Source organism: Lontra canadensis, unplaced genomic scaffold (genome assembly GCF_010015895.1).
Source record: "Lontra canadensis isolate GAN:19392208 unplaced genomic scaffold, GSC_riverotter_1.0 scaffold17, whole genome shotgun sequence".
Lineage (NCBI taxonomy): Eukaryota > Metazoa > Chordata > Mammalia > Carnivora > Mustelidae > Lontra > Lontra canadensis.
The window spans coordinates 2,118,745-2,145,656 of NW_022631011.1; the positions used below are offsets into that span (position 1 = coordinate 2,118,745).

The following is a 26,912-nucleotide window of genomic DNA, read 5'->3' on the forward strand; positions in this document are numbered from 1 at the left end:
CACCCTTCTGTTCCTCCTTGTGGATTTCTTAAACTTGTCAGTTTCTATACAAGCCGAGGACTCTAAAGGCTCTCCTGCCTCTTTTGTCCACCCCCGTCATTTAATACTCCATTCTAGACTGTTACGGGGACTTTCTTCTATTTTGGTCCTAAGGAACAACAAACATTACCAGGGTGTTCAACCTCCCTGCGCTTCATGTGTCTCTTGCAATATTTCCTGGATTTGTGCTGTATGGACGCTTCCAAGGGGTGTGTTTTCAGGGCTGAACTCAGAGCAGGTCAATCTTCTGAGCTGTTTTTAATGCCTGAGACTCTGCTTGCTGTCCTGGCAGATGCCTCCTGTGTGTGAAATGGCATATACCTGATGTTGCTGAGTCGAGTACCCAGTTTTCTGAGCCTCTGGTCTGGAGCCCTATAGTGGCTCTTTCCGCTGCACTGGCCTGGCGGTGGTGTGCTGCTAAGCCGGCTGTCTGGGGGTCGGGGGATCCTCAGAGTTGTAGTTTACTGACTTCTGCAGCGGAAATGCTACCCCCGCAGCTGATTTCAAGCCTTAGATGTGGCGGGAGAGACACAGTGGCTTGAACAGCCGACTCCTGGGAACTTTTTGGGAACTCTGTCCTCTGTTGGTGCCTAATGGAGGTGCTGATGCAGACTTTGGAAATCCTGTGGCCTTCGTACGTTTTCACAGGTTGAATTCTTTTATCCCGTCTATTCCCACCTTGCTTGCTATCCTGGGCCAACCCAAGTTGCTGTATACATGAGGATATTGAAATCCTTAGAACAGCTGAAGGGATTGATAAGTGGTCACTAAGCAGAATGGTATGTGTGTGGAGGGTTTCCTGCTCTTCATAAACCCAGATTATAACACTTGGGTGGAAAATGCACAGAAAAGTGCTATTTTAATGGTTTGATGTCATCACTTAAGGGTTCTGGGGCAGCTGAGTGAGCTGTGAGCACGAACAGCCATCTGGAGAAATTCCTGGATGCCTGATCTTCAGAGAGCCACAACTCCATGGTCGTTAAAATACAGCCCGAGACCTTCTTGGCCTCAAGGTGTGATCACAAACTCCAAGGTAGCCTCAGGAGTGTGACTCATTCCCCTTTCCCATGTGGGGGATTTGCTTCCAGCAGGAAGTGTTCCATTTTCCTGGAGAAGTCATAATGGCTAGATTTGATCTGGTAGAGAAAGAGGCAGCCCAGGGCTCTTGGGCTGGCAGAAGATGGCTGGGATCTCAGGGCAGACAGAGGAAAGAAAACATAAATGTAGACACTGGCTTTTTCCAAATGATGGATTTTAATCAAATGTGATTCTTTCCTTAAAGCTGCATTTATAGAGGGTGTGTCTCCTGCCCCTTGCCTTCTTCCCGCATCTTACGTCCTCACCCCATCAAGCTAAATTGAGAGTAAGATGGGGGGAGGGTGTCCTACTGAGGAGCTGGGGGAGGATTATTCCCATCCTGTGGAGGAGGGGTGGGAGGGCTGAGCCACGTGGCTTCCCACAGAGGGGTCCTGTGGGTTAGGAGCTCAAAGCTGTAACCAGAGTAACTAAGTAACAGGAGTTACTGGCCATTCAAGAGGGGCTGCATCTGTAATTTGGAGATGCAAAACTAAAAGGCTATTCCCTGAAAAGTAAGGTGTGTTGTTAATAACCCGTACTTTTACTCAAACAAAAAACAATGACCGTCATTTCTGTATAATTCCCTTTGCAAACAAATCAGACCCTCTTCTGATGATTTGTAACCTAGCCTCACCTTTTGTCAGACACTTGCTTGACCATGAAAAACTCCTCAAATGGGTGATGTGTGGACACGGTAGGTGAGCCCCATTATAAGAAAACCCGGTACCATCTTGCGAACTTAACCATTTAATACGAGAATGCTGTGAATACTACAAAAGAAGATACATTTGTTTAAAACATGATTTGAATGTTGAAAAAGATCACGTTTCCTCTTATGACATTTCAAGAAATATTTCTACTATGCAAAGGAAGAAGGCATGTTGGCATTTCCAGTGAATTTAATTTCCTAACACCAAGTCTTCTCGTGACTCAGGAACAAATCTCAGAACATGAACATTTTCTTGCCTCTTCTCCAGGTAAGCCCTCCATCTATTACTTAGAGTAATAACTTGATGGTCATGCTGGTTTTGTCAGTTTATGGGAGAGAGAGAAGAGTCAATACTGCTGGGGTGGGAGCTACAGTCCCTCCCCATCCTGAAACTAGGAAGTCAAGGCTGAGAGCAGGGATGTGCTCACTCAAGATGGTGGGAGCTCACTAGAGGCAGAGCTGGGGCAGAACCGTCCCATCACCTTCTAGGCTGATGCATGTTCCCTGGTACCATGCATGGCTCCATGACATGCCTGAGTTGGAGGCCCATGCTACCAATCTCTGTCTCCTTCTTGATGAGTTCTCTTTAAGGATGTGACTTATTTTGCAGAAGAGGGCAAGTCCCATCAAAGGGAGCTCTTCTGGAGTGAGCTATGGGTACGAAGTCTAAACTAACTGTATCTTTGATAAGTATTGTACATCTTAGAACTGAGAGGTCCCTAAATGGTGGCTATACACATGTATCTCTATGTGGGGGAACAAATAGGGTGTAGGCTTGCTTGAGGGGAAAATCACAGAACAGACAGAAGGGGAGGTTGCATGGCCCTCAGCTTGGGGACCCGGACAATCTGCTGAAGGCTGAATGTACAGTGACACGTTTTGGAAAATGCAGCCTAGGAGACATCATAGGCCTGGTACTTTGTTATGGTTGATGCTCTTCTGTTTTTCTCCTGGGATAGGTAGTAGATGCGGTTGGCCTCCGGGTAGGTGACTTTGCTGAGCGGAAGCTTGTAGATGGCCGGGTTGTTGGTCGTCAGCAGCAGGAAGGTGAGCGCGGAGAGGCAGAAGGGCCAGGTGCATGGCGGCAGTCCAAACTGAGCAAGGGGTGGGGGTCACACAAGAGAAGCCTGGTTATATCACATGCTTGTGTCTGTTTCATCAGGCTTTACCAACTCCCTACAGCCCTGGGTATAGGACAGGAGGATTCATAGGCAATGATAGGAAGAATACTTAATTCTTAGCCAATGTAAACACATGTCAGTGCTCTCTACCTGACTGCAACAGGTGGACGAGCATTCTTCAGAATGCAGCCACTGGAACCCTTTTATAATATGGCTTTATGTAGAAATCCTGTTTTGTCTTAGGCTGTCTGGCCAGGCTATTCCTCCAACTCTAGGACAATGACCATTGTCTGCCTTCTCTCACAGCCCCTTTGAAGGAGCGGCTTTGGCAGCCATTTTGTAGTTCATGATCTTTTTCTCTTTGGTCACAGCTAATTGGACTAGAGCAAGTCACTTGACCCAAAGGCAGCTTCCACAGGCAGATGACCTGGGCATTGGATCCTTTTTTGAGAATTTGAACTAAGACAGACTGAGCTCCTGGTCTGAAAAGACTGGAGAACCAACCAGTGCTGGGTGGTCACTGGGGACTGTGTGCACTGCAGAGAGACAGAGGGAGATAGAACAGACATTTGGAAAAAGGCAGAGACGTGACGTCCTTGTCCCAGGGGCTGGAAGTGGAGGGCAGCCATCTCTCTTCTCAAGGGCTCTCCCATTTCCAGCTCCCCTTCTCGTGGTGTTGACCTATTCTTTATTCCTCAGATGCCCTGAGCCTTTTTGCTATGCTTCCCCAATCTTCCTTGAGATCACTTGAGTGAAGAGCTCACTGACAAGGAGCCTGCAGACTCAACTATGAGGCAGAACAAATCATGTTCCCCTGATCCCCAACCTCACTTCATTATAAGCAGTAAAGACCTCAGGTAATACCACGTGCCTACAATGTGTGTGTTCAAAGATGGCACTCCTAGATGGGACTTGGGGAAGAACAATGGCAGCCAGGACTGTGGCTTAAGAACACTCAAGCATAATGAATTACACCCCCAATGAGTGTCCCCAAAGCCCTGCTCACACTACACAGTGTGTTTTGGGAGGCACCCCCTGAAGCCCCACAGTGGGAAAGGATGAAGGTCTAGAGTCCCACAGGCCCAGATCTACGTCTCAGCTCCAACCACCTTGTTAAAGGTATTTTAATTGTCTGAGACCTAGTTCCTCAAGTAGGGATAACCATGTCTATTCAGAGAGTTGATACCTCGTGCCTACTAAGGACCCCATAAATAGCCCTCAGCATGTGGCCATGACCGTCGAGCAGAGGGTGGCACTGTGGAAGACAGGCCGTGCATACCCGTGCCAGTGAGAAAGCAGAGGAATGGAGCTCCTAAGTGCTCCTGTCTGTGGAGGCCTTGAAGGGGCTCAGAAATGTCACTCAACATTTTTATATCCCGTTCCTCAAGGAGATTAGAAATTCCTTCAGAGTGAGTAAATACCCCGCCCTTTTTCGTATCTCGGAGAGTGATGGGCACAGTGTCTTAAGCATTATAGGCACACGGAAAGTAACCTCGATTAAAAAATAATAATAATAAAAAAACCCTGAATCGAGCAGCGTAACTTCTAACGTCTCCGCACCACACAGAAGAAAGGGCCAGCCATCCTGTAAGTGCCTGCGATCAGGAACAACAACCCGTGTTTGACATCCCTTTAGGACCTTGCCCAAGGAGGGCACATGACACCAGGTCACTGGCTGGACACTCAGGTGTAAGGACAGGCACACAGAGGATGTGAGAGCTGGGGGTGCCCAGAGCCGCCGAGCCCGTCCTCCACGTGCGTGTTACCCGTGCGTGCACTGTTCAGCCCCAGCTCTCACGCTCCCCACGGCCGCGGCTGGCACCCTCAGAGTTTTGTTCATTCAGCATTTCCTGAGCACTGTTCTGTGCCGGGAGTGCAGTAGGTGCTAGAGATGAAGATGAGAACACGACCGGCCTCGGCTCGGAAGGAGCACGCCGGCGGAAGGTGGAAGACGAAGAATGGGTACCGCACTCGTCACACGGCCGTGTGCCCAGTGTGGCAGGAGAGGCGCGGACACAACTCGCTGGGCCCAGAGGAGGATTTACTCCACCAGGGGACTTAGGATGGTATCAGAGAAGGCCAATTCTCTTGCTTAGAAAATTCCTTCCTAGGCTAAGTTCAACTTGCCCGGTTTCACTAAGGGTGAAGAAGGGATTCAGACAGGTGTGGCTCGAATGTCCACTGTCGTCCCCACTTTCAGGACTACTGGGACTTTTTCTGGTTGCTTTTATAAGATGTGCCCTTGAACCCTTATCCAAAAGTGGGAGGCACTGACTGCGGGCTGAGCCCTGAGCCCTCTGCCCTAGGCTGTGGGCCCTAACCCAGGATATGTGGGGGCTGGAGCTGGCCAGGCAGCTCCTCCCAAGTCCGACATCACCGCACACACCTCAGACAAATGGGGGCTTCTTGGACGGTTGCACGTGCTCATAGCCCCCAGCTCTGGCTTCTGTCAGGTAAGGCTGGGGCTTGGTTGCCTGTCTTCCCTGAAGGCTACCCTCACGACCCCCTCAGCGCTGAGTTGCCAAGGGATGAACAAAGACATACACTGGCCCATAAGCTAGTCGGGAACTTGATCTAGACACACACACAAAAATTAAATAATAAAGATTTAAAACTAGATCTGTAGGATGAGGCCACAGAAAGAATTCGATTTAAGAGATAATGCTCATCCGATTGTCCTTCTGTAAGAAGCTCCCCTGGCCCAAAGCTAATCTGACTGGACCAACAGTAGACATTTAAACTTCCATGACCCAGCTCCTTCTGTGTGGTAGGTGCCAAGGCCGGCCGTGTGATCTGAGATGAGAGGGCAGAGCTGGGGAAGGGCTTCTGGAGGAGGGTCTTGCACTGGCTTCGGGGAGTGCTGTGGCACATTGTCAGGCCACGCCGACTCACCACAGACAGCACGTTGGCGAGGGCAGCGCCCAGGTAGGCCGCGAACAGTGCTGTGAAGAGAACCAAGAAACAGGCCAGTGACGAGTGGTGTCTCAAGATCAGTCCACACATCCCCCCGCCAAGCCATGGAGGTCATAAATGCTATCTCTCCGAATAAAATTGAACTTGAGTTAGGATTCTGTGACTTGACAGCTTTGAAATGTCTTCAATTCCAGGCAAATGCCAGCACAGCAAAGACGGCAGATGAACTTTGTTAGGAAGGTCCAGAATGGAGCCGTTATGGTTCTCTTGGGTCCCACCACCTTGCATTCTAGCAAAGGAACATTTAGCAGCATAAACTGTACATGAAAATTTTACTCTACGGCCAAAGCATGCAGATCCCAGAACTCCCTGCTGGAATATTTCATCACAAGTTATTAACAGAATATGGGTTTCCAGGGAGGAGCGGCATCCTGAAAGCATGAGGAAGACCATGGAGGCCCGCTCCCTCGTCTCCCGGGCTCTGCCTACAGAGGGCACGGCCAGGCTGGCCAGCTGGGAAGAGCCAGGTGCTGGTCAGAGGTGAAAATGCGCCAGTGGAATTGGGCTTTGCTTCTAAAGCCTGTTTCTCAACTGAAAACATCCCAGTTGTCCTTAGGATATTAACAACAGCAGACTTTTATTAGAGAGTCACTGAGTACCCCTACCATGCAGCATTCCTGAAACATAAGCATTATTGAAGATCCCATGATCAGTGTTTGGGTGCTTAAGGTTAATTACCATAACTGATGTAAATCGCCTAATTCTATACATAAAGATTAATTTGTGGAAGTGTTGCTCTGTTGGTTAGCTTCAGTCGCCAGCTAGGAGAGCAGCCATCACAGAGACAGCCCACGGACAGCAACCAAACAACCACCATCTCAAAATTCGGTCTTCATACTGGCTGAGCACTTGTGTTCCATGAAAATAATTTTTACTGGGTGAATCATTAAGCAACCATTCATAAACAGTTTTAGATAAAACCCTTTTACCAAGCAAACAATCCTCCCATTTATCTTTGGAGGATCCACAGAATTTTCAGGGCAGCTTTCCCTGTAGGGACAGGCATGGGAGGGGCGTGCAAGGTGCAGAGGGGGGTGGTGGCGGTCCCTACCGCAGGCGATGGCCAGGACATGCGTCTGCCAGGTCAGGACGTAGAACATGCCTCCTATGGCAATGCAGGCCAGCGTGCTGTTGAAGCCGCACAGGCCGAAGTAGATGGAGTCCAAGGGCGTTGCTATAGTGAGGGCTATGAGAGAAGACAGGCATCGGTGTTGAGTTTGGGGGTGCATCTCATGGGGTTCACCTGCCGGCCCTGAAAACTACACAGAGCTCAAAGCCTGGACCAGCCACTCTCTTAGGCATTTATAAAAAAGATCTTATTCAGTGAAAAAATAACTAAAAGGAATAAATGGCTATAGGGCCACATGAGTACTGGTGGTGAAGCTGTTATGGGTAGAAGAGAGCTTTCAGAATAAGGACTCTGCAGTGTTTCTAAGCGATCCAGAGAAGTTCTTCCCCTGTCAAGAAAGAGGGCTTTTCCTTCTTTACTGATATCTTAATGTTCTCTACTGGAGTATCATCCATCAAGATAAGACGTAAAACACAAACATGCCTGGAATTGATTAAATTCTCTTAGGCTTTAAATTTATACTAAGGTGTAAATGGCTAACCACCAAAGACTTTCTGTTCTCTGTTCTCTATTTGTTGGAGAATATTTTGCTCAGAGAAGTATTAAGGCACTGGCACCTGAGGTGGGGAAACAGGATATAATGAAAGGAGCAAAAGTTGGCAGGAATCAGCACAGGACGGTGGGAGGGGATGGGTGTAGAAGATGTGCCACCGTTTCCTTGGAGCTGACTCCAGATATTAACAACCTTATGGCTTTATTAAGGGGTAGTGATGACACTAACCTGCTAACATCCCCACGGTGGAGCCGATGGCAGCGTGCAAGCAAATGAGAGGGGACGAGATGAACAGTGCTATGAGGAAGATGCCTCCGGTCCAGGGGTTGTCGCAGCCGTAGACCTGGCCAATTCCTACAGGGATGGCTCTCAGAAGCTGCAGCGACAAAGATCGTATGGGGTTGTAGAGTGAGACCAGAAACAGCTGGAACCTTGGCTGGAAAAGAGTTGTGCCAAAGCCTCTACACCAACACTTTGCAATAGATTTCTAAGATACTTGTATCCAGACAGATGAGCTCTAGAAGGAACACAAGCTTTTCTCTTTTAATCTTGAGTTCTTAGAACAATAGGAGTTTAGGATGTCAAGTTTCCTTTATTGAGAAACTTAAAATATTAAGAACCTGACTGTAAGATACTGAACTTAAAATATTTAGAAACATGGGTGTAAGATACTGAAGCCCCAGTGAAGAGAAACTAGAAACTTAAAATGAGGGTCTTATCCATTACAAAATTAAGAGATGTCTGATCAAAGTTGGTGTTTAAAAACTCTCTTGTAACTTAAAAAAAAAAACCTAAAATTATGACTAGACGGTTGAATATGCTATAAAAAAATGGTTGTTCGTGTTTCTGAGAATAAGGTGTCTGGGCTATGGTCACGTGAGTCCGGCCTGGGTGAGGAGCTGGATGCACAGGAGAGTCCCCGAGGGGTTAGTATCATGGTCTCTGCTCTTCCGGTTGATAAGCCAATGCAGTGGTGGCCGACAGAGGAGCAACCGGCTGTGTGAGGCCTCCACGTAGCTCAGGGGAGTGGGGCCTGTCTGGGGAGGTGAGGGGCTGGCTGAGGCAGGGTCCACAGCCTGCGGGTGCTTGCACATGCGCTCTCGAGTTCGAGAAAAGGATCCTGGGTATGCAGCCTTCCCCAGCAACTGGGGTTGGGTCCCATGGTTGGGAAGGTTGGCCAAAGGCCCTTGAGTTTGGAGGGCACATAGGGGAGGGCCTCCTTGCAGGGCACACTGGGGTTTGTCTAGCCGCTTGGGCTGGGAGCTGAGAAGAAGCAGAGTCCTGGGCCAGGGAGCCCATATATTCGAAGGAGGCAGCTTTTCTCTCAGCCCATTGCTTTCTGGGGAGATGCTGCCCCTGGAGGTGTGCAGAGATAGGAAGACACTTCAGGAGCCTGTGGTCGGCCTAGGGGCTCTCCAGACTCAATCTCCCGTGACCCCAGGAACAGAGAACAAGGTGGGGGCTCCGGCATTGCCATGTGGGTGCAGATGGCAAGTGGGACAGTTCAATACAGAGCCAGTGGTGCCGGGGGGTGTAGACCCAGCTGGTGACACCATCCAGGGAGCTCTCCGGAGGCCAGAGAGCAGAGGAACTCACAGGGCTTCAACCCTGTTGGGAGTTTTAGACCCTCCTTCTGACATTAACTTGACTTCTTAACACTCAAGGCTCTCATGAGTGATCAAAAAGATAAAACATATTAGTCATTATCATAATCCATTTAATTGGCTAGAGAGTTACCTTTTTTTAAAAAGATTTTATTTATTTATTTATTTGACAGAGAGAGAGAGAGAGCACAAGTAGGCAGAGGGGCAGGCAGAGGCAGAGAGAGAAGCAGGCTCCCCACCGAGCAAGGAGCCCGATGCAGGGCTCGATCCCAGGACCCTGAGATCATGACAGAAGGCAGCAGCTTAACCCACTGAGCCACCCAGGTGCCCCGAGAGTTACTTCTTAAAAGGCAACCACCAAAGACCGAATTTTTCTTTCCTGGACCTTTGGGGTTCTAAAGTATTTGTACAAGATTCCCTAATTGTTTTTCACTTCTACAAAATTTCTGGATATGTTTTTCATTGAAAATGTGGCATGAAGAATGTATAATGTGTTCACCTTGCCTTCTCTAGCACCATGGCCCCATAGCTAGTTAAAGCGATTGTGCCTTTAAAACTGATCGAAAGGGTAAATACCAAGAGACAGGAGCCTAGCAAGTGAATTGCCAACCTTTTCTCACCTCTGGTTCATGAAGGTCCTCACATACACACATACAAATCAACAAGGATGAGGCCAATGCGATTATTTCTTTTCCTATATAACGTTTCTTAGTGCAAGCACAGGGCCGTTCTAGCATGCTGCCGTCTACTATGAAATGCTTTAAGAAATGACGCATTGTTATTTCTGAAAGTTCTTTCAACAAGCCCAAATGGCTTTGTGGTTAAATGACAGTAAGAAGGTTCCAGGGATGCCTGGGTGGCTTGGTGGTTAAGCCTTCGGCTCAGGTCATGATCCCAGGGTCCTGGGATCGAGTCCTGCTTTGGGCTCCCTGCTCAGCCAGGAGCCTGCTCCTCCCTCTGCCTGCTCTGCCTGCTGCTTCCCCTGCTTGTGCTCTCTCTCTCTGACAAATAAATAAGATCTTAAAAAAAGGAAAGTTTCAGAGCAAGCCCCCAACCTGGGAGGGGTGGGTAGTCTAGTATAATGGAAAGCAAGGTGAACCTCAGCAAAAACGTGTCTTGTTAATTATCTTGGCTAACATGCAGTAGGCCAGCATTACATACAATATACTTGAAAACATGTGAAAAGCTCTGCTATCTAGACATTTCTTCGTGGAGGAGCACCTGTGCTTTACAGTGTCACCCCGCAATGCAAGTGCGTGCAATGCAATGCACCACTTGAATGCAAGTCACTCAGGGTGGCAACAGAGACGTCGTTCGCCCACAGGTGGTCGTGTGAGGTGTGTGTCTTTCATGATTCAGTGAGGCGGATGGAAGAAAATATACAGCATAAGCTGGAGGAAAACCGGAGAAAAGCATCAAAAAGACTTTTTTGAGAAGGAAGAAGGAAAGGAGCCAGGTGTAATCGTCAGGGGGCCAGAGTGCTGAACTTGACTCTGCACTCAGGGGCTTGTGTGACCTCAGGCCTCAGTTCTCCCTCTGTGCTAGGACCTGTGGGACCAGAAACGGTCCTGTTAGCTCTTATAGAGAGGAAGGAAAAGGCTGGTAGCTGAAGAGAGACTGCACACGAGCCCCTCACGCTGTGTGGTTGTTAATAGCCATTCCCTGTGGAGGACCCGTAAGGGCCACTTTAATGTCCCCTTTGGAGAGATGCTGCCCTTCTGCCTTCCCCGACACCTACCAAGGGCACTTGGACCTCTGACCAGGTGATGTTGGGCGTGGAGGACGCAGGCTGCAGCAGCGTCGTGGGGAAGAAGAGGTTGTAGTGGCCGGTGGCCGCCAGGTACAGGGTCATGGCGATGTTGAAGGGCAGCGTGAAGACCGGGAGGTCCCACTTGCTGAAGACGGTGCCCAGGGCACTGGAGAGGATGGGGCTGTGGCAGAAGCACAGGAGATTGTTCAGGAAGCTCCGGCTCTGACGCTAGGCCGAGCAGGAGCGCTTTCCCCAGGAAAAGCAGCCTGCCAGGTACATTCTCGGAGCCCGGCTCGCCCTGCGCACGTCTTCCCCGGCCTCCCTGGGCCTGGTGCACTGATAGCGTGGACAGGCTCAGCTTCAGAAAGAGGGCTTTCTGGAGGAAGACCTAAGGCAGAGAGCCACAGAAGCTCCTTGAAAAGTCCTACAGCTCCATTTTCAGGCATGAGGAGAGTGAGGGAGTGACAGGGAATGGAAGTGTAATCCTCCCCTCCTTCTGTCAACAAATGTTTGCAGAGCAGCTGAGAGCACCGAGCCTCCTGGCCAGAGCGCCCCGTGGCTGATTTCTGGAGGTGAAGGGAAGCCGAGCCCTGGCCCTCTGAGGGCTCTGCCCAGTGCTCCTTCAGTCTGCATAGGAGGCTGTCCTGGGCAGGTCAGGGGGTCCCAAGGATGGGGGAAAGCTGGGTGGGGGGCAGCAGAAGGAATGACAAGATTTCTAGAGACTGACAGGAGGCTGTGCTATGGCTCTTCACCTACATATGGGCCTCGGTTCCTTTCTCTGTGCTCTGGCTGAGTAGGACCAGAAACACTTTTACATCTTAAAAAAAAGCAGAGTGAAGGATGATGGGTATGGAGATACTGTCCACAGATGACCTAGCACAGTGCTGTCACTGTATGACATGAATCATTATTTCCAGTGGATGTTTCTGATATGCCAGCTAAGCCAATGCCCCCTTAAATTTGAGTTTAGACAGACAGGGAGCTGGGGTGAAAAGATTGGCAGCCCCAGGAGCAAACTTACCACGACATGGACATCACGATGACGGGGAGCAGAAGCCACCAGTAATAGTTGCCTTTGTCTGAGAACACGGCCATCAACAGCCCCACCAGCACTCCGTTGTAGCCATGGAGTCCTGCCATGATGGCAGACCTGGGGCGACAGAGGAGGGCTGGTGGAGCGGGGTCTTCCCAGGGCCTCCGGAGGGGTACTGCCTCCTTGACTTCCCTTCTGACCCAGATTGTTCTCCACTGGGGCCCGTCAGCCCACACCTTCCCACGGATGGCCCCCCTGGGAATGGGAAGGGAGGACATCAGCCCTTCGGGTTCCCCTGGGCCATGTGGAGCTGTTACCAAGTAATGAGGGAGTGACTGTTGTCAGTTATGAGTGTCCGTAGTCTGAGGAGTTTCTGAGCTCAGAGGACAGGAGTGAGGGGATGGGAAGGTGGCATGGGGTCCCCGCAGGAAGCGACCTCTGACCTCATTCCCGGACCCTGGGCGTCCCAGAACTTACCTGTCCTGGCTCAGGATGAGGGCTGTCAAAGTAGACACAACAGTGCCCAAGCAGCCCGAGATGGCCCACCAGGGGTTCTGGACAAAGAGGCCAAGCACGAAGAGGATGCCGCTGAGGGGGTTGTTCACAAACATCACCTGGGACGTGCCCCGGAGGACCCAGTCGAGGAACTGGAACACTGGGGATTTGTCTGAAATGCAGCCAGGGCAGGGAGTCAAGGTTGGGGTGCCCCGGGCCTGCGCAGGACCTGGGTGGATGGCTGGGGGGTGCAGGAAGTTTCGCTTCTGAGGTGGGTTCGCAGGGCGCCATGCCCTCCCGTCCCCTGCCACACGGGGGTTAAACCGAGAACCCAAGAGGGCATGTGAGGCCCAGAAACTCTTCAGACCCATTGCCAGCTGGTTGTGGTCTTGACGTTGGTTTTTTCAAGGAGTGGGGGGATAAGGTACCCTGAGCTAGCCGTCCCCCACGAGAATTTTCAAGAAGACCATCAGAAAATGCTCTTGCTACACAGAGGGTGTCTAACCCGTGGGCTGGGCTCTGGGAGGATTGCGAGAGAGAAGACTTAGTCCTCCTGAGAGTCATCCATAGGGCGGGCATTTTTTTTTTTTTTTTTTTTTTTTAGAATGCCGATTCTAGAACCCCAGGCCTAAACTCCCAGTGGGATATGTGTGAGAGCACGGCCGCTTGGTTCCGAAATGAGGGCTCGCACACTGACACGTCCTCACCTCCCAAGAGTCTGCGTGTCTGTCATGGCAACAACACTCTCATCCCTTCTGAAAGACCACAGACACAGTCTTTCCCTCAGTGTAATCTACCAAGGACCGTGTGCTTGGGGGGATGGTTGGAAGTGACACTCTAGGAGCAGGGTCAAGGGCTCTGCTCGCAGGACCTTTACCTTTAAGCCCCTCGCCGCACTCTTTCATCTCCCCTGTGATGTAACTGAGGGCTCTGCTGACCCTCTTCCCGCTGGCAGCCACATGGCTCTGAATCCAGGAGGTCTTGGACGTGCTCGCTTCTACCTTTATCTCAGCGCTGTCCTCCATGGTGTCCAGATCCTGTCCGGGGGCAAGACAAGGAGCTCCCACATCCTGTGCTTCCCACGCTTAGAAACCTCATCTGTGCTTGCTCAGGGACTGAGCTAATGTTTTCATTTGGTATTTAGTGAATCATCTCTGTGTTTCCATAGACAGGAATACCTTTTGTTTTGTCTGACGTGTTACCGCATTGACTACAGGCAACAACCCTGCAGTATGAGACACAGTATTTATCCTCATCCTGTGGATGAGGGCTTGGTCATGGGTGGAACTTCAAGGTAAAGGTCAAACAGTAGATCTGATATTTAACCACAGATCTTTAGGCTCTTTCTTTCAACTATGACTACACCTATACCACATTCTTTCCAGAAGAAATCATTCCCCCCCCACCAGCATGTCTCATCTTTAAAATTTAACTGTCCATAAAATTAAACATGTAAAGATTCTGTGTTTGAAAATTGGCACAGCTTGTTTCCTAAATTCTTGAATGCCAGATTTAGGGGAAGACAGATAATAACTAAATCAAATCAAAGGAATATGAAATTCTATAAAGTAGACTATGAAAAACAGGCCCTTTTATTCCAGGTAATAATGTTTCTGGATATACGAATTCAAAAAAACTTTGCCTACGTCAGAGGGCATCTTTTCCAGATGTCTGCTCCCTAATCTGCCGCAGGCTCCATGGCTCAGGGCCCTGCCCGAATTGGGCCACTCGTGACTCACCAGCAGCTCAACCGTGGGCTTCTGGTACTGATAGGGACAAGGGTCTTTGGTTTGTTTCTCCTGGTGGTCGCCTTTTCCAAACACTGGAGTTGAAGGAAAGCACATCATCAATTAGGACACCTCTAACCTGGCACATTAGCAGCAAATTTCTTGCAGCTGAGTTGATATATTCAGTATTTCCTATTCCACTTGAGGAAGCCCAGAACTACTGTGTCTTGTAGCCAGAAGGACCCATTTGATTTTTTACTGGTCAAGAACCCATTTGGGTAAAAAATGTACATCTGCATGTAAACAGGACATTTTACAGGAATTTAGGGAATTCAGAGACTTGACTAACCTTTAGTTAGGAGCCTCTGATTTAGCTCAATCCGTCTATTTTTTTTTAATTGGTACTCTGATTTTTTTATTACATTAGCATTGATAATAATTCTAAATATTTCAGGATTTTAGAAAAAGATAATTTGAAAACTTGATTTAGATGTATTTGTGTACAAATTAAATTTGTATCAGTGTAAGGATTAGAGAAATATAAGTGATGAAGAATTATTTGTATCAAGTATGATGGTAGGCAGAGTCATTCTTCTATTTTTTAGATGAGGCAATAGTGCCTTGGCTGTGATCCCCAAATCTAGGGTTCTTTCCTGCACAAACTTGTAAGTATAGAAAGAAATACTCCTAAAGTATTAAGCTGCCTGAACCATGTAAGGTCTGGGTTTGAATCTGACTATGACTCCAACTGGATGACCTCAGGCTGCTCTGTTCTCTTTTTTTGTATGTATATCTGGGAATTTCTGGTATTTTAGCAGCAAATGCTGGCTGGATTAAGTAATGTCCACGTCATGCCTTGAAACAGATTTTGGCATGTTCTTGTAATTCTAGAAAACTCTTGTAAAGTTGCCATGAACATATTTTTGTTATTACCAGATAATTTATTTTTAAAGGTGACCAATTTTAGTAGGGTTTTAGGCATCTTAAAAGACCTTTGGAAGTTTTGGTCTTGGTGCTTTGGTTCCCTCTTGTGGTGATGTGTGAGGATGGCAGGCTGGGCTCTGAACACCTGGTATTTTTAGACGGAATTGGGCCTTCCCACTGCGTTCATGAGGTTTCACGGTACCGACGCACTAGAAGGACGCATCAACAGCACTGCGCTCCCATTTTTGAAGAGACAGGGGCTGCAAATACCTGTGTGGTTGGGAAGCTACACTATGCAGGACAAATTAATTTTGGAAGCTTTGAAAGAAAGCGTAGAGCAAAGATTCCTCTAGATGCTGAAGCCAGTGTGCGTGGCGTCCCAGTGGACCCGCTGCTTGTGTGTGAAGATCCCCGTGTCCCAAGCAGTTGTGCTCTCACACATATCCTACTGGGAGTTTAGGCCTGGGATTCTAGAATCGGCATTCTAAAAAACCGTTAACCTTTTGAGGAAAGCCACACTTTCTTCTTGCCATGCCGGTGACCTCTGACAAATACAAACCCCTGGGCAGAGGGTCCCTTAGATGTCTCCATGTCCTCTCCCCTTGTATGATGTTTTCTCGCACCCCCAGGCCCGTTTCTCTGGGTTGGCCACTTTTGGTGAGAAACGAGGAGGCTTAGATGAGCTGGAGCAAGAACATCAGGAACACATCTTCTGGCAAGCATGGGATGTTGTAAAAAGGACTCACTGGTCCTCCCTGACCTTGTCCCTTGCAGGCTGTGTGACTCTGGGAGAGGCTGTTCCCCTCCCTGAGACTTAAGGGGCAGGATGAGATTCCTCCTCTGCCCTGGCTCTTCACGTGGCTACTTTTGCCTCTGATTGGGGAGGACTCCTCGTGCGTCCCTCCTCTGCCCCTGACTCCTCCCTCGCTTCCCCCCTTGCTCATTTTGGCTCCCTCATGGCCTGTGGGAGCCACCTCCCTTCCATGGCTCTCCAGCTGTTTCCTTGGCCTTGACATCTTGACCACTGTAGGCGAGAAATTTCACCTCTAGTCTTGTAAGTGGACCGGTGGTTTGTGGTTTGGCAAAAATTAGAATCTCATGGGGAGCTTTGGAATACCCTTATGCCCACCCAGGCTGCCCCCCCCAGATGAATTAGATTAATGTTTCCAAGGATGGGATGCAGGTGATTCCAATACGCAGTCAAATTAGAGACCTCCTGAGTTGGTTTCTTGTCCCAGTTCCAGCATCATGCCCCCCCAACCGGGCCATGGCGGTCAGGGGTTGGGTATGATAAGAATGAGCCTGGCTCTTGTGGCTCTCCCTAACGCCCTAGGAAGTAGGTACTGTAGGTACTGCTACTTGTCCCCATTCTAGAGATGAGTAAATTGAGGACCTGGGAGTGAAGGGAAGGCAGCACCCACCTTTGCTCCTCCTCCTAATGGATGACCACTCGATGTGGAACACGCTCCTGGGCTTGGGGGGCCCGGCTTCCGAGCCCTCATGGGCCTTGGGGCTTGCTGTGTCTGGCTGCTCCCTACCACCACCTAGCCAGGGGCAGAGCAAGACAGGTTAGTGCCTGCCCGGGTGCGCACCCGCTGAGAGCCAAGCAGACAGAGTGGGGAAAAGTCACAAGCAGGAGCTGGAAAGGCAGGAGCTGGAAAGGCAGGAGCTGGAAAGGCAGGAGCTGCGGCTCTGAAGCAGCAGGTGGGAATCGTATTTGTGTCTGTGTCAAGCCTCCAGCTTCCCCATCCCCCACCACCTCGCCACTGGTAAAACTTGCACTTCCTTTCCCCCCAGAAACTGTCAAGAGAAAGATGAGCCCTATTTCTCCAGCAGGGAACTACTCGAAGACCTACTCGGCTGGCCCTGGCCAGTGTGGATGGCGGACCCTCGTTGGCCGCCGCTCCTGTGCGTCCAGCCTGTGCCCTGTCCTCCGTTTGGGGCAGGGAGTGTATGTGCTGGGGGTCCTCAATGCTGGCTGCACGTTAGAGCCACTGGGTGTGTTGAAAGATGCCCGAACACTATCCCAGGCCAATTAAAAACATTCAAGTTTTTAAATGCCCGTCATATTTAAAAGATGGCTCTGACATGCACCTTGGGCTGAGAAACGCTGACCCAGGTTCTTCCTACTCAAGATGTGGCCCCGGGGCTGGGAGCACCAGGCTCATCTGGGAGCGTGTTACCAATGCAGAGTCTCAGGTTCCAGCCAGGCCGACCGAATCAGAGCTTGTATTTCAACCAGATTCCCTCAGGGCATGTTACAGTTTGAGCAGCCCCCATTTATGGAGCTAAGGGTCCTCCTAGGGCTGTGATCAGCTACAGTAAGCTCTCTGCTGGACTTTATTATTTCAGATCTCCACACGTGGGGAGAGCACGGCACACATCCCTCGGGACAGGGTTTCTCAAGGCAGGGCCTGAGAATGGTGGTATCCAGTCACCTTGGTGGTTCGCTGTGGCGCGCGATCCCATGTCCACCCCAGGTCAATCCTCTGGAGTATGTGGTGGTCCCCCAGGTACGCAGGTTTAACACTTCCTACTCAGGGCTCTGGTGTACTCTGGAGCTCGAGGATCTAGCGGCTGCCTGGAGCCGTGGATGGGAATTACACTTGGGCATTGCTACCTGCACGAACTGGAAAACTGAGGCTCGGAATGGTTTCTGAAGCTTCCTAGATCCTGCCTGTGCGGTGGCACTGGGCCGTAACTCCCTCGGCTGGAGGAGCTCCCTGATCCCGAGCTTCAGAGACACCTGGAACATCAGCCTGCCCGCAGACAGCCCTGCAGATGGGTTTTGTGCCGGGGACAGGGACTGAGTGGGTGGCACGCGTCGTCCAACACGGCGGGATATTCTGAGGGAACGCCAGTCCCAAGCGCTCTTCTGCCAGCTGGAAGGGCACCTCTGCTGGCCTGTCGCTTCTCGTTTCTCACACGCCGAGTGTCAGCTGCCCCAGCCATCCCTGGGCAGAGCGATATTCTGACATTAGCCTCCTAGACTGAGAACTGCACAGAACTACAAGATCACAGTCTACCTCCTGTGTCCTGAGAAATCAACTGAGTCACATGGCTTAGGAATCATGGCACAGCTGGGACTTGCTTCCAGGTCTCCTGACACCTGATTTGAGGCTCTGGAAATGGTGGCAGGAGGACTGGCTGTCCTTTCATGCTCTGGACCATCACTGTTAGCATCCCAGATTGGGCTCCCTGCTCCGGGTCCGGGAAGGTGGGGGCAGGGTCCATATTACTGTGTGTTCCTTGGGTCGATGTCCCAGCCACAAAAAGCAAAAGCAAAAAGTATTTTTCTTTCCCTTGAATGCTTTTTTGGGTCTTTCTTTGGGGAGGTGGCATCAAAGAGGGTCTGACATGGGGTTGGTCCCAGCTTTCCCGTGGGTATGACTGAAGTGGAGGACAGCAGCCTCACCCGACATGCCAAGAGTTGAGAAGGAAAAGTGGGAACAGGTGCCACCAAGAACACCAGATAAATTCACAAATTTCCCGTTTTTGAAAATACTTAAAGCAAGGATGATAGCTGTTTACCACTACCTTTGGGACAGATTCTCAGGATTTTCCTAATGGAGAAAGGCGATTTCAAGACTATCATGAACACATCTGTCAAATGTTCTAGAAATAAATATTCCACTGGTGTGGTGGGGAAAAAAGAAAGTGGCAGTAACTCTGACCAGGAACCAGAGTCACTCATTTCCGCAGGCTGTTTTCACTGCCAGGCACGGCTCTCAGAAAGAAATACACAGACTCCCGTTGGTAACCCTTGCAAACTCAATCTACAGAATGATGGTGGATATTTTGGAGGGATATTTCTTCCTCATCCGGTTATGAAGATGAGATAATGCTTGCAAAAGGCTCTGGAAAATAATTTTGCAGGGCTCACATGTCAGATCCCTTTCCAGTGAGGCCACTGCCCTCAGATGGCACATGGCCCTCCGCAGCAAGCAGGAGGGCTCGCTGTCCCAGTGCACAACTGCCTGCACTGACTCTTAGCGTGCCAAGTGTCAATTACGTGTTCTTGTCTGTCACCTTCACAGGACGGTGAGACCTTTGGCAGCCCGGGTTATACCCCATTATCTTGGCTTCCCCAGCACCCAGCATAAGCCTGGTATTCTGTAGGCACTCAGAAGTATTTGCTGAATAAATTAATGAGGGATAATTATACTACACACTTTAGTTTCTGAATGGCATAAGCAACAGTCATTGGCTATTTCAGGGTCTGAGCTATTTTTAAGAATAATACATCTCATTGTCATTGTTAAATGCTTGATAAATATTGACATAAAGGTGAGAGCCTTTCATTGGTTGACAAAGGTAATGGCTGAGTCGAGTAGGGTTTTGCAGTTCATAGGATAAGAGCTGATTATTTTCAGTGGCACTTAGATAAAAGAAAGGGAGTTTACAGATGGTGATACAATGCTGGGCCATCTGTGACCAACCAACCAGAAACGCAGGAATCCTGCAAGAGTGGCTGGGAGAACTCAGTTAATGAGACAGAAGAAAACAGACCACTGAAGACAGAGATCTTGCTCCATGGGCTATGGGAACTACATATTACAAGGTCCGTTCTGTGTGGCCACTAATCCCTAAGCACTTTGGAGATGGGGCTGGGTGTTCTACAGTCCAAGAGTAATTTTGTTCATAATAACTTACTTCCTTGGGTTCCTTCAACTTTTCTCCCCCTAACATCATGGCACACCTGGAAAACAGTGTGTGGCATGGTACAGTGAACAGGTAATGTTGTTTATGGCCAGGGGGCCTGCTCCCATGGACTCAGGGCCCACCAGGCCCACCTGGCTCCTTAGAAGGCCAGTGAGGGCTCTGTGGGTCCAGCTTGGAGTGCGCTGTGGCCCATGGTTGGAAAGGCTCTGTCATTGGTAGCCCATGGGTAGACTTAATGGCTGAGGAACTCCTTGGCCTGACTGTGTGGTGTAGGAGTCATGGCTCTCTTTCTCTGATGAGCCTTATTAAGTAGCCCAATGCACATGGCTTCCCACTGCCATTTCAGGGGCATGGTCCTTGCTATTGAGGACTGCCACCACCCTGTGTTTTTAAAGGCAGGGGTCCAGCAGCCTTTCTTCCCACTGACTCACAGAAAGAAAGCCCAGTTACAAGGCACAGTATCTGCTCAGAAATGTGGCTCCTGGAGAATTGGGTCCCATTGTACTCCTGCCTCTACTGATGTCAAACATACAGAAATAGTCAACTGTTCAAATCCCGGGGGGTTAAAATAGATTTTGTAGAGGGTCCCACCTGCCAAATACAATTTTGAAACCTAGTCCATTTTCTTTGAAAGGAACTAAACAAACCAACCATGTATGACATCGTTCAGAAGCAGAAAACTGACCTAGTCCATCTTACTGAAAATCATTCTTTACTTGGACTGGCTCATGCTTAAATCCTTTCTGTAAGTTGTCTTTCTCAGATTTGGAACAGATGTTACAGTCTCCTGCAGGTGGTTCGAGGCCATCCATACACCGCTTGCAACGTCCAACATACGGAGCATCTGGAACCCACTATTAAGACCCATTTGTCATCCCTCCCCAAAAAAGAGTTGCCTCCCCCAAACCCCACTCCAAACCTACTTGTGTATCATTACATTTGTGACACCCAATAAAAGGCCAAGGAAAGTTCTGGGCCATTGTACACCAGCTCCTTCTCTGGTAGCATATTTCCATATTCCCTTTCCCTACATCCTCTTCCCTGCCCCCTTTCTCTCCATTATCTATGGCAAACATAGCTAATTAGTGATAGCAGTCTCTCCCAGTAAGTTCCCAAACAGCCTCAGACTCCTTAACCCACTGCTCAGACAACCAATACTAATAAATTAGAGTTAGCACTTGAAAGTACACTTGAAAGTTTCCCACCCTCTAGCCTTAAAGGAAGGTGTAGCTACTGTACACGTTTGAGAGAAGGGGTGTATTAAGGCCAAGGTGTAGCTTTCCAGCAGACACCTGGCCACTGGCCCTTCAAGCCTCATAGGATAGCCTTTTCTCAGCAAGTTCATCAAAGATCCTTTGGTGCCAGTTTTGGATGAGATCACATATCACACAAGGTTATCCAAGGAGATCACATACCATAAAAGGTCGTTCTCTGATCAGATAACTTCAATATCCTGGAATGTTCCTGAAACATCTACTCTCTGTAGCTACACAGAATATGTCTATAGTAATCCAAGTTGGCTGTGTAAGAGAGGGTCACCAAAGAGAAAGGCTGTTAAGCTAGGAGATTAAGATGTTTGTAGATGCTCAGATGGTTTAGTTCTACTGGCATGTCTGAGGAAGGGATACAAGACCTGAGGGGAAAGGCGAAGATGCCTGGACCAGGTACCTCCACCTTGAAAGCAGCAGGTAATGATCCCTAGGAAGAAAGTTTTCAAATTCACTGCATTAGCCTCCCACAGGTTAACTCCACATGGTGCTGCCTTGGGAGCCATCCTGATGTCAGAGTTGTGGGTCACAAAGTTGTGGAAAGGATGACAAACAGTGTGAAGACTCACCCAGCAAGCAGCTAGCATGGTAACGGGACTTGAGGGCTGATGGATTAAGTTGGTTCCATCACCAGGTGAGCAAGAAGAGCTCAGAGCTATAAGTTAGGACCCCTGGACTTCTGTCCAGGCTCTTTTATCACCTGGACAGGTCCTTGGACAAATCGTGGCTTCCTTATCTACACAGTAAGGGCTTTGAACTGTATCTATTTAAGATGTATCTATTTAAGGTTAGATATTATAGAGATCTAGATAGATATAATGTATTAAGATACATTAAAATGTATCTATTTAAGAACTGTGTATATTTAAGATGAGCTCTTCCAACTAGAAGCTTCCAGAATCTAAATTCTCTTTGGAGTTCTTAGTAATGCTCCCTGTTTTAGGATGAGCTTCCCCAGACACCACAGTGCAGCAGAAGAAACAGAAAAACATCAGCCTTTCTTTTTTTTTTTTCTCTTCCTCTGAAAAGTCAGATGGTCCGTTGGCTGCGGGGAGTGAGGGGGCTCTGTGGTTCAGGTCTCCCCCACAAGACCTCTTACCTGGGTTCCTTCTGATTTCTTGGAGGAAATCCACAGGGCTGGCTGGAGGAATCTAGATCATCGGGATGTAGGAAGAAGCTTCTTTCCAATTAGGTGGCGTTTCTGGTCCTCAACTCTGGATGTTGGACTGATCCCTAATCCCAAAGCGCTTCACTTCCTGGAGCCGTCCTGCCCATCTTCTTGCTGTAGGTTCACTTTGCATTCCCTGACCCTATGCCTGGCACACGTCTTCCAGTTGAGAAAGGGTATCATGGAGGAAGAGGGAGAGGAAAGTCTGCAGCTTGTTCTCACTCTAGCCTTCCTCACAGAAGATACTTTTTACACTCCCTGAGGAAGACTGGCTCTGGCTACCATGGTTCCTCCACCTGGTTTGATCAGCAGGTTTCCTTTAAAGGGCCAGAGCCAGAGATCCTGTAGTAGGAGCTTCCCTGTCCTCCTTCAGTTACTCTTCTCATTAGAAATTCACTCCAGCACTTGCCTTTAAAGCACCATCTAAGTGTTGTCTCCTCAGGGGGCCAATTTGCCTTTCAACCTCAATAAACTCCCTTAATTCCCTATACACGCAGGGCACAGACTGGGGAACCCTATTGCCATCTCCAAGGAAATTTCTGCACAGCCCGATACTAGATGTTGTCTTTCTGGTTCTGTGGAAATTTTCAGACCTTTCCTCCTTCTCACTTATGCTGACAGGGGTCCTGAGGACTCACCACTGGATCCTCTCCGAGCAAGAAGGGCATGACCTAACCACTCCAGAAAGGACTTGAGGTCTATATATTAGGAAAGGCGACCCTCCCACATCTCATGGAGCTGTGGGGTCTGGTGGGCTGGACCAGTTTGAGGAGGGGGGCCCAATCTAAACACGTTTTGTTTGGCTTTGTGGTATGAGGGGTCAAGCATCACTCCCCCGCCTCCAGTCCATCCCAGGTTTGTGTACTTTCCCCCATACACACATGCATGCACACATACACATCACACACTCATTGATGGGGTGTGAGGCAGCCTACCCAGGTTTAGAAACAAAACCTCACATTGAGGAAATTAGCTACACCTGAGTAGACAATCTCCCTACTGACGTCAAAGGCCCCCTTCCTACCATGCCAGGTGTTTCAGGACTGCCAAAGAGGGGACCTGATCACAGAGGTCCCTCTGAAGAAGGAAAGCAAACAACCAGGGGGGCCCCACATTCCAGGGACAGGTGGAGCTGAGTAGAGATCAGTCCCCCGAACAGGGTCCTTACTTTGGTATTGCTAGTTCAGGGTGCATGGGTGTCTGCCAACCACACTTTCCTTGTTCCCCAGAGGCCAGCTCTTGGGTCAGTTCTGCATGCCCTGCCCCTTACCCTCTTGCTCTGGTCTTTCCTGAGGGTTTCTGAACTTCTTGCGGTGTGTTTCGTCCAGCCCCCAATCATCCATCTTCCCTGGAAGTGACAGGAAAGATGCCATCATGGAACCAGTTTGAAAAGATTGGAAATAAGTCTCCCTGAGGAGCCATTCACAAGTTCATATGCAGCCCAGGAGCCAAAGTAGACAAGTAGAGTGTCTGTGATACACGCCAAGGGTGGGGCAAGCACATGCTGTCCTGGAAGAGAGAAGATCAAGATGGAATCTTGTCCCAGGTGAGTCTCACTGAAGGCTTCAGCTCATATAACAATGGCTCCCCAAGATATCGGTCTATGCCTACAGATTATTTCCTTGAAGGCTCAGTCAGAATTCCCTTCAGAAATGAGTTTTATTCACAGCCTCCTGGCTCCCTTCAACTTCACATTACCAGTCTTATAGAAGGAGGAGGGCTGCATTGACCACTGGGGAGGTGAGATTTCTCCAGAATTGGCCAGAGTTCAGATGGAGTAAGTGCATGCTGGGCTAGATGTTCTCCAAAGAGCTATGATGTCCTTTACTTCTGTTCCAGCAGCCTGATCAGCAGTATGAGGGGGCTGAGGACCCCTATTTATCAATTTACAGGGGGCAACAAACACTTTTCCAGCAATCCCTCATCTCCCTCCTTGGGGCCTTGCAATGCTAGTTTCACTAGGGACAGAAGTGTCCCCTATGGGTTCTTCTATCTTCTCTGAATGGCAAGAGGTGTGAAAAGCCAGGCAAGTAAAAAACAAAACAAAACAAAACAAAAAAACTCACATAAAAGTGAATGCTTTTCAAGTTGCCAAATGAGACTGTGGTTTATTGAGTAGAAATCACACCCTCACTGAAACTGCCAACTCCTAACTAGTTTAGATTATAGTTTTCCCCAGACCCTCACAACCTTTATGACCAAAGGAAACAAATCTTGGACTCATATAAGAAGCACAAACAAACTGGGGCATATGGATTTAATGTAACCACAAATACAGGCCATGAAGGTTTGAGTTTCCAAATGGGCAGATCTTAGAAAACTGACCCAAAGAAGAACTCCCTGAGAGGGGAGAGTGATAGAGGAGAGCCGTTCAAAGACAAGGCATGGTTGAGTGATGTTGGCACCTCAGGCTGCATCTTGTATGGACAAGTATGTTGAGAATTTTGGCAAACTGTAGGAAAAGCTGTAAAGGCAAGAGTGGCATGCTCTTACTACATTTGATCTCCATGTTATTAACTTTTTGCCACTTCTGTGATGCCTTCTTCCCATTCCTCTGTAGGGATTCAGGGCCAGAGTATCAGTGAAACTAGTGTTGGAAGAGAGAGGCTTGCTGGTCAGCTGGTCCACCCCCCGCCAGAGTGAGCATTCCCAGCAGGCCTCTAGCCCTTGTCCCTGCACTGTCAGAACAGGGGACTCAGGGTCTCATAGGACTATTTCTCAGTCAACTTCCATTATAAAAATGTGCTCTTCTCCACAGATTCCAAGTCTACATGCTTATCAGTCCCACTTATTTACTCTTGCTCTATCTTCCGAAGTACTGCTGAGTAAGCTGACTTCTTCCACATGCTTACTCCACACAGCAGACGGCCATTTACAGCTGCCTTTCTTTCTCCAAGCCAAATATAACAGTGTCATCATCTTTCCTGATGAAACAAAGGGGCTTCAGACCTCATTCACCCAGCTTGGCCTCACCTAGAATGTCCTCCATTGCCAAAGACTCTTTCAAGGTATGCTACCCATTTTTTTTCTCTTTGTACTTTCCCCTCCTTTTTCATCTAACCTATTCTCAGAAATGACTCCTACAACTTAAGATGCAAATGATTGATCATGCTTACTGTGTTACCTTCCCAGCACTGTTTACATTTTAACAGGTTCAAAGCCTTGAACTGAAGGGATGGCTGGGAATGTTTGGGTATCAGGTAACGGCAAGATAGAGGATAAAAGACGAGGTACAGAAATCTTCCTGGGACCCTTAATGTCATGCTTGATACTTTTCCTGAACTGAAGACCAATCCAACCAGATAATTCACTCAAAATAATGAAACTGGTGCTGTGAACTTCCATGATTCAGGCAATCTGTGCTGTTACCACCATCTTCACCTCAGGTGAGACTACTCACCTGGCCAGATGAATTCCCATAAAATGAATTCCTTGAAGGCAGGAACTGAGCTGATTCTTTCCTGGCCAAGCAGTGTCCTGAGTAACATGTTAACAGTTCCTCATACATGTCTTCTAGATGAATGAATGAATGAGGTCAGACAATAAGGCAAAGTTTCCAAGGGGCTGGCTCATGAAAATTGGCAAGTGGCCTTTGGCACAACAAAAGAATAATATAAACAGACATGGAGATTCAAGATTCAAAATCCCAAAGCTTTTTTGAAATGAAACACATGATTTTTGAACTAAAAAATTCAAGTTATCTCTTGAATTGAAGAAAAAAAAGGTTACTGTTGGGATCTGAATTGGTGGCCTGGAAGATCAAATGGAGGAAGTATCTTAAAGCAAAGCAAAAATACAAATGGTAAAAATTGTGAAGGAAGCAAGCAACTTGGAGCAGAGGTCGAGGAGACTGAGTATGTGGATAACAGGCATTCCAGAGACAGAAGAAGGACAAGATGGAGGGAGAGCAATAATCAGACAAATGTTAGAAGAAAAGCTGCTGAGCTGAAGAAAGACTCGAGTTTTCAGATTGAAAGGCAGGACTGATGAGACAAGACACACATTTAGGCTTGACTTAATAAAATTCCTGAAATCCACTGGAGAACATCTTATGATCTCTTAGAAAGAAAGAATATGCTATTTATAAAGGAAAAAGAATGAGATTGACATCAGTAATTTGTAATACCTGGAAGCCAGAAAATGGAAGGACAATGACTACAGACAGCTGAGGGAAAGTCTGTGGCCCAGGGATACTCCCCCGCCCAAATGTCACTAACTTACAAGGGAGAAACTTTGTGGATATTCAGAGTCAGAGAACATGTCCCCCATATTCTGTCATATAGTATTTGAACAAAATACTCAATACTCAAACAAGAATCTAAACAAGTAATAAATGAATCAGAACAAAGACCATGAAATAAGGGAAGGTGAAGAATAAAGGAAATGGTGATAAAAGGTAACATGTCCACTCTACATAGTAAACTCCAAATGAACAATGATAGAATTACCGGGAATCTGGGGCACAGGGGCCCCATTGAGGATTTTGGCAAAAACTAAGAGGCAAGAGGAAAAAAATTAAAAAATGATAAATAATCTCAGCAAGATCCAGGGGTGGGTGAAACTGGAGAAGTGAGTTGTGATAAAAGTAAAAGTGGGGGTTCTGGGGAGGAGAAGAGTGAATGTGGTATCTAAGGCCTTTAGTTCCTCAGGGTGGGGAAGGAGCATCAGAGAAATGGGAACTCTTGTCACAGTAAACTATTGACATCTTGTTTTTATATGATAGAGAAACATACTTTTGAT

The 26,912-nt window shown here is 48.5% G+C and overlaps 1 protein-coding gene across 3 annotated transcripts in view; it reads right to left on the bottom strand.

The window, feature by feature from the left end:
• Window positions 1–1,820: 1,820 nt before the first annotated feature.
• Window positions 1,821–26,912, bottom strand: part of SLC14A2 (solute carrier family 14 member 2) — a 178,205-nt gene continuing 153,113 nt past the window's right edge. For 2 of the 3 annotated variants that reach the window (XM_032859494.1, XM_032859495.1), the window contains exons 11-20: window positions 16,496–16,618; window positions 14,163–14,245; window positions 13,301–13,460; window positions 12,406–12,595; window positions 11,917–12,045; window positions 10,884–11,076; window positions 7,770–7,917; window positions 6,971–7,105; window positions 5,839–5,888; window positions 2,220–2,919 (exon numbers count right to left, since the gene is read on the bottom strand). In XM_032859494.1, coding sequence (XP_032715385.1) covers window positions 2,719–2,919; window positions 5,839–5,888; window positions 6,971–7,105; window positions 7,770–7,917; window positions 10,884–11,076; window positions 11,917–12,045; window positions 12,406–12,595; window positions 13,301–13,460; window positions 14,163–14,245; window positions 16,496–16,618 — 1,412 coding nt within the window. In that variant the 3' untranslated portion in view covers window positions 2,220–2,718. Of the gene's footprint in view, window positions 2,920–5,838; window positions 5,889–6,970; window positions 7,106–7,769; window positions 7,918–10,883; window positions 11,077–11,916; window positions 12,046–12,405; window positions 12,596–13,300; window positions 13,461–14,162; window positions 14,246–16,495; window positions 16,619–22,103; window positions 22,151–26,912 lie in introns of those variants that run through there. The other variant, XM_032859496.1, reaches the window with a different exon arrangement.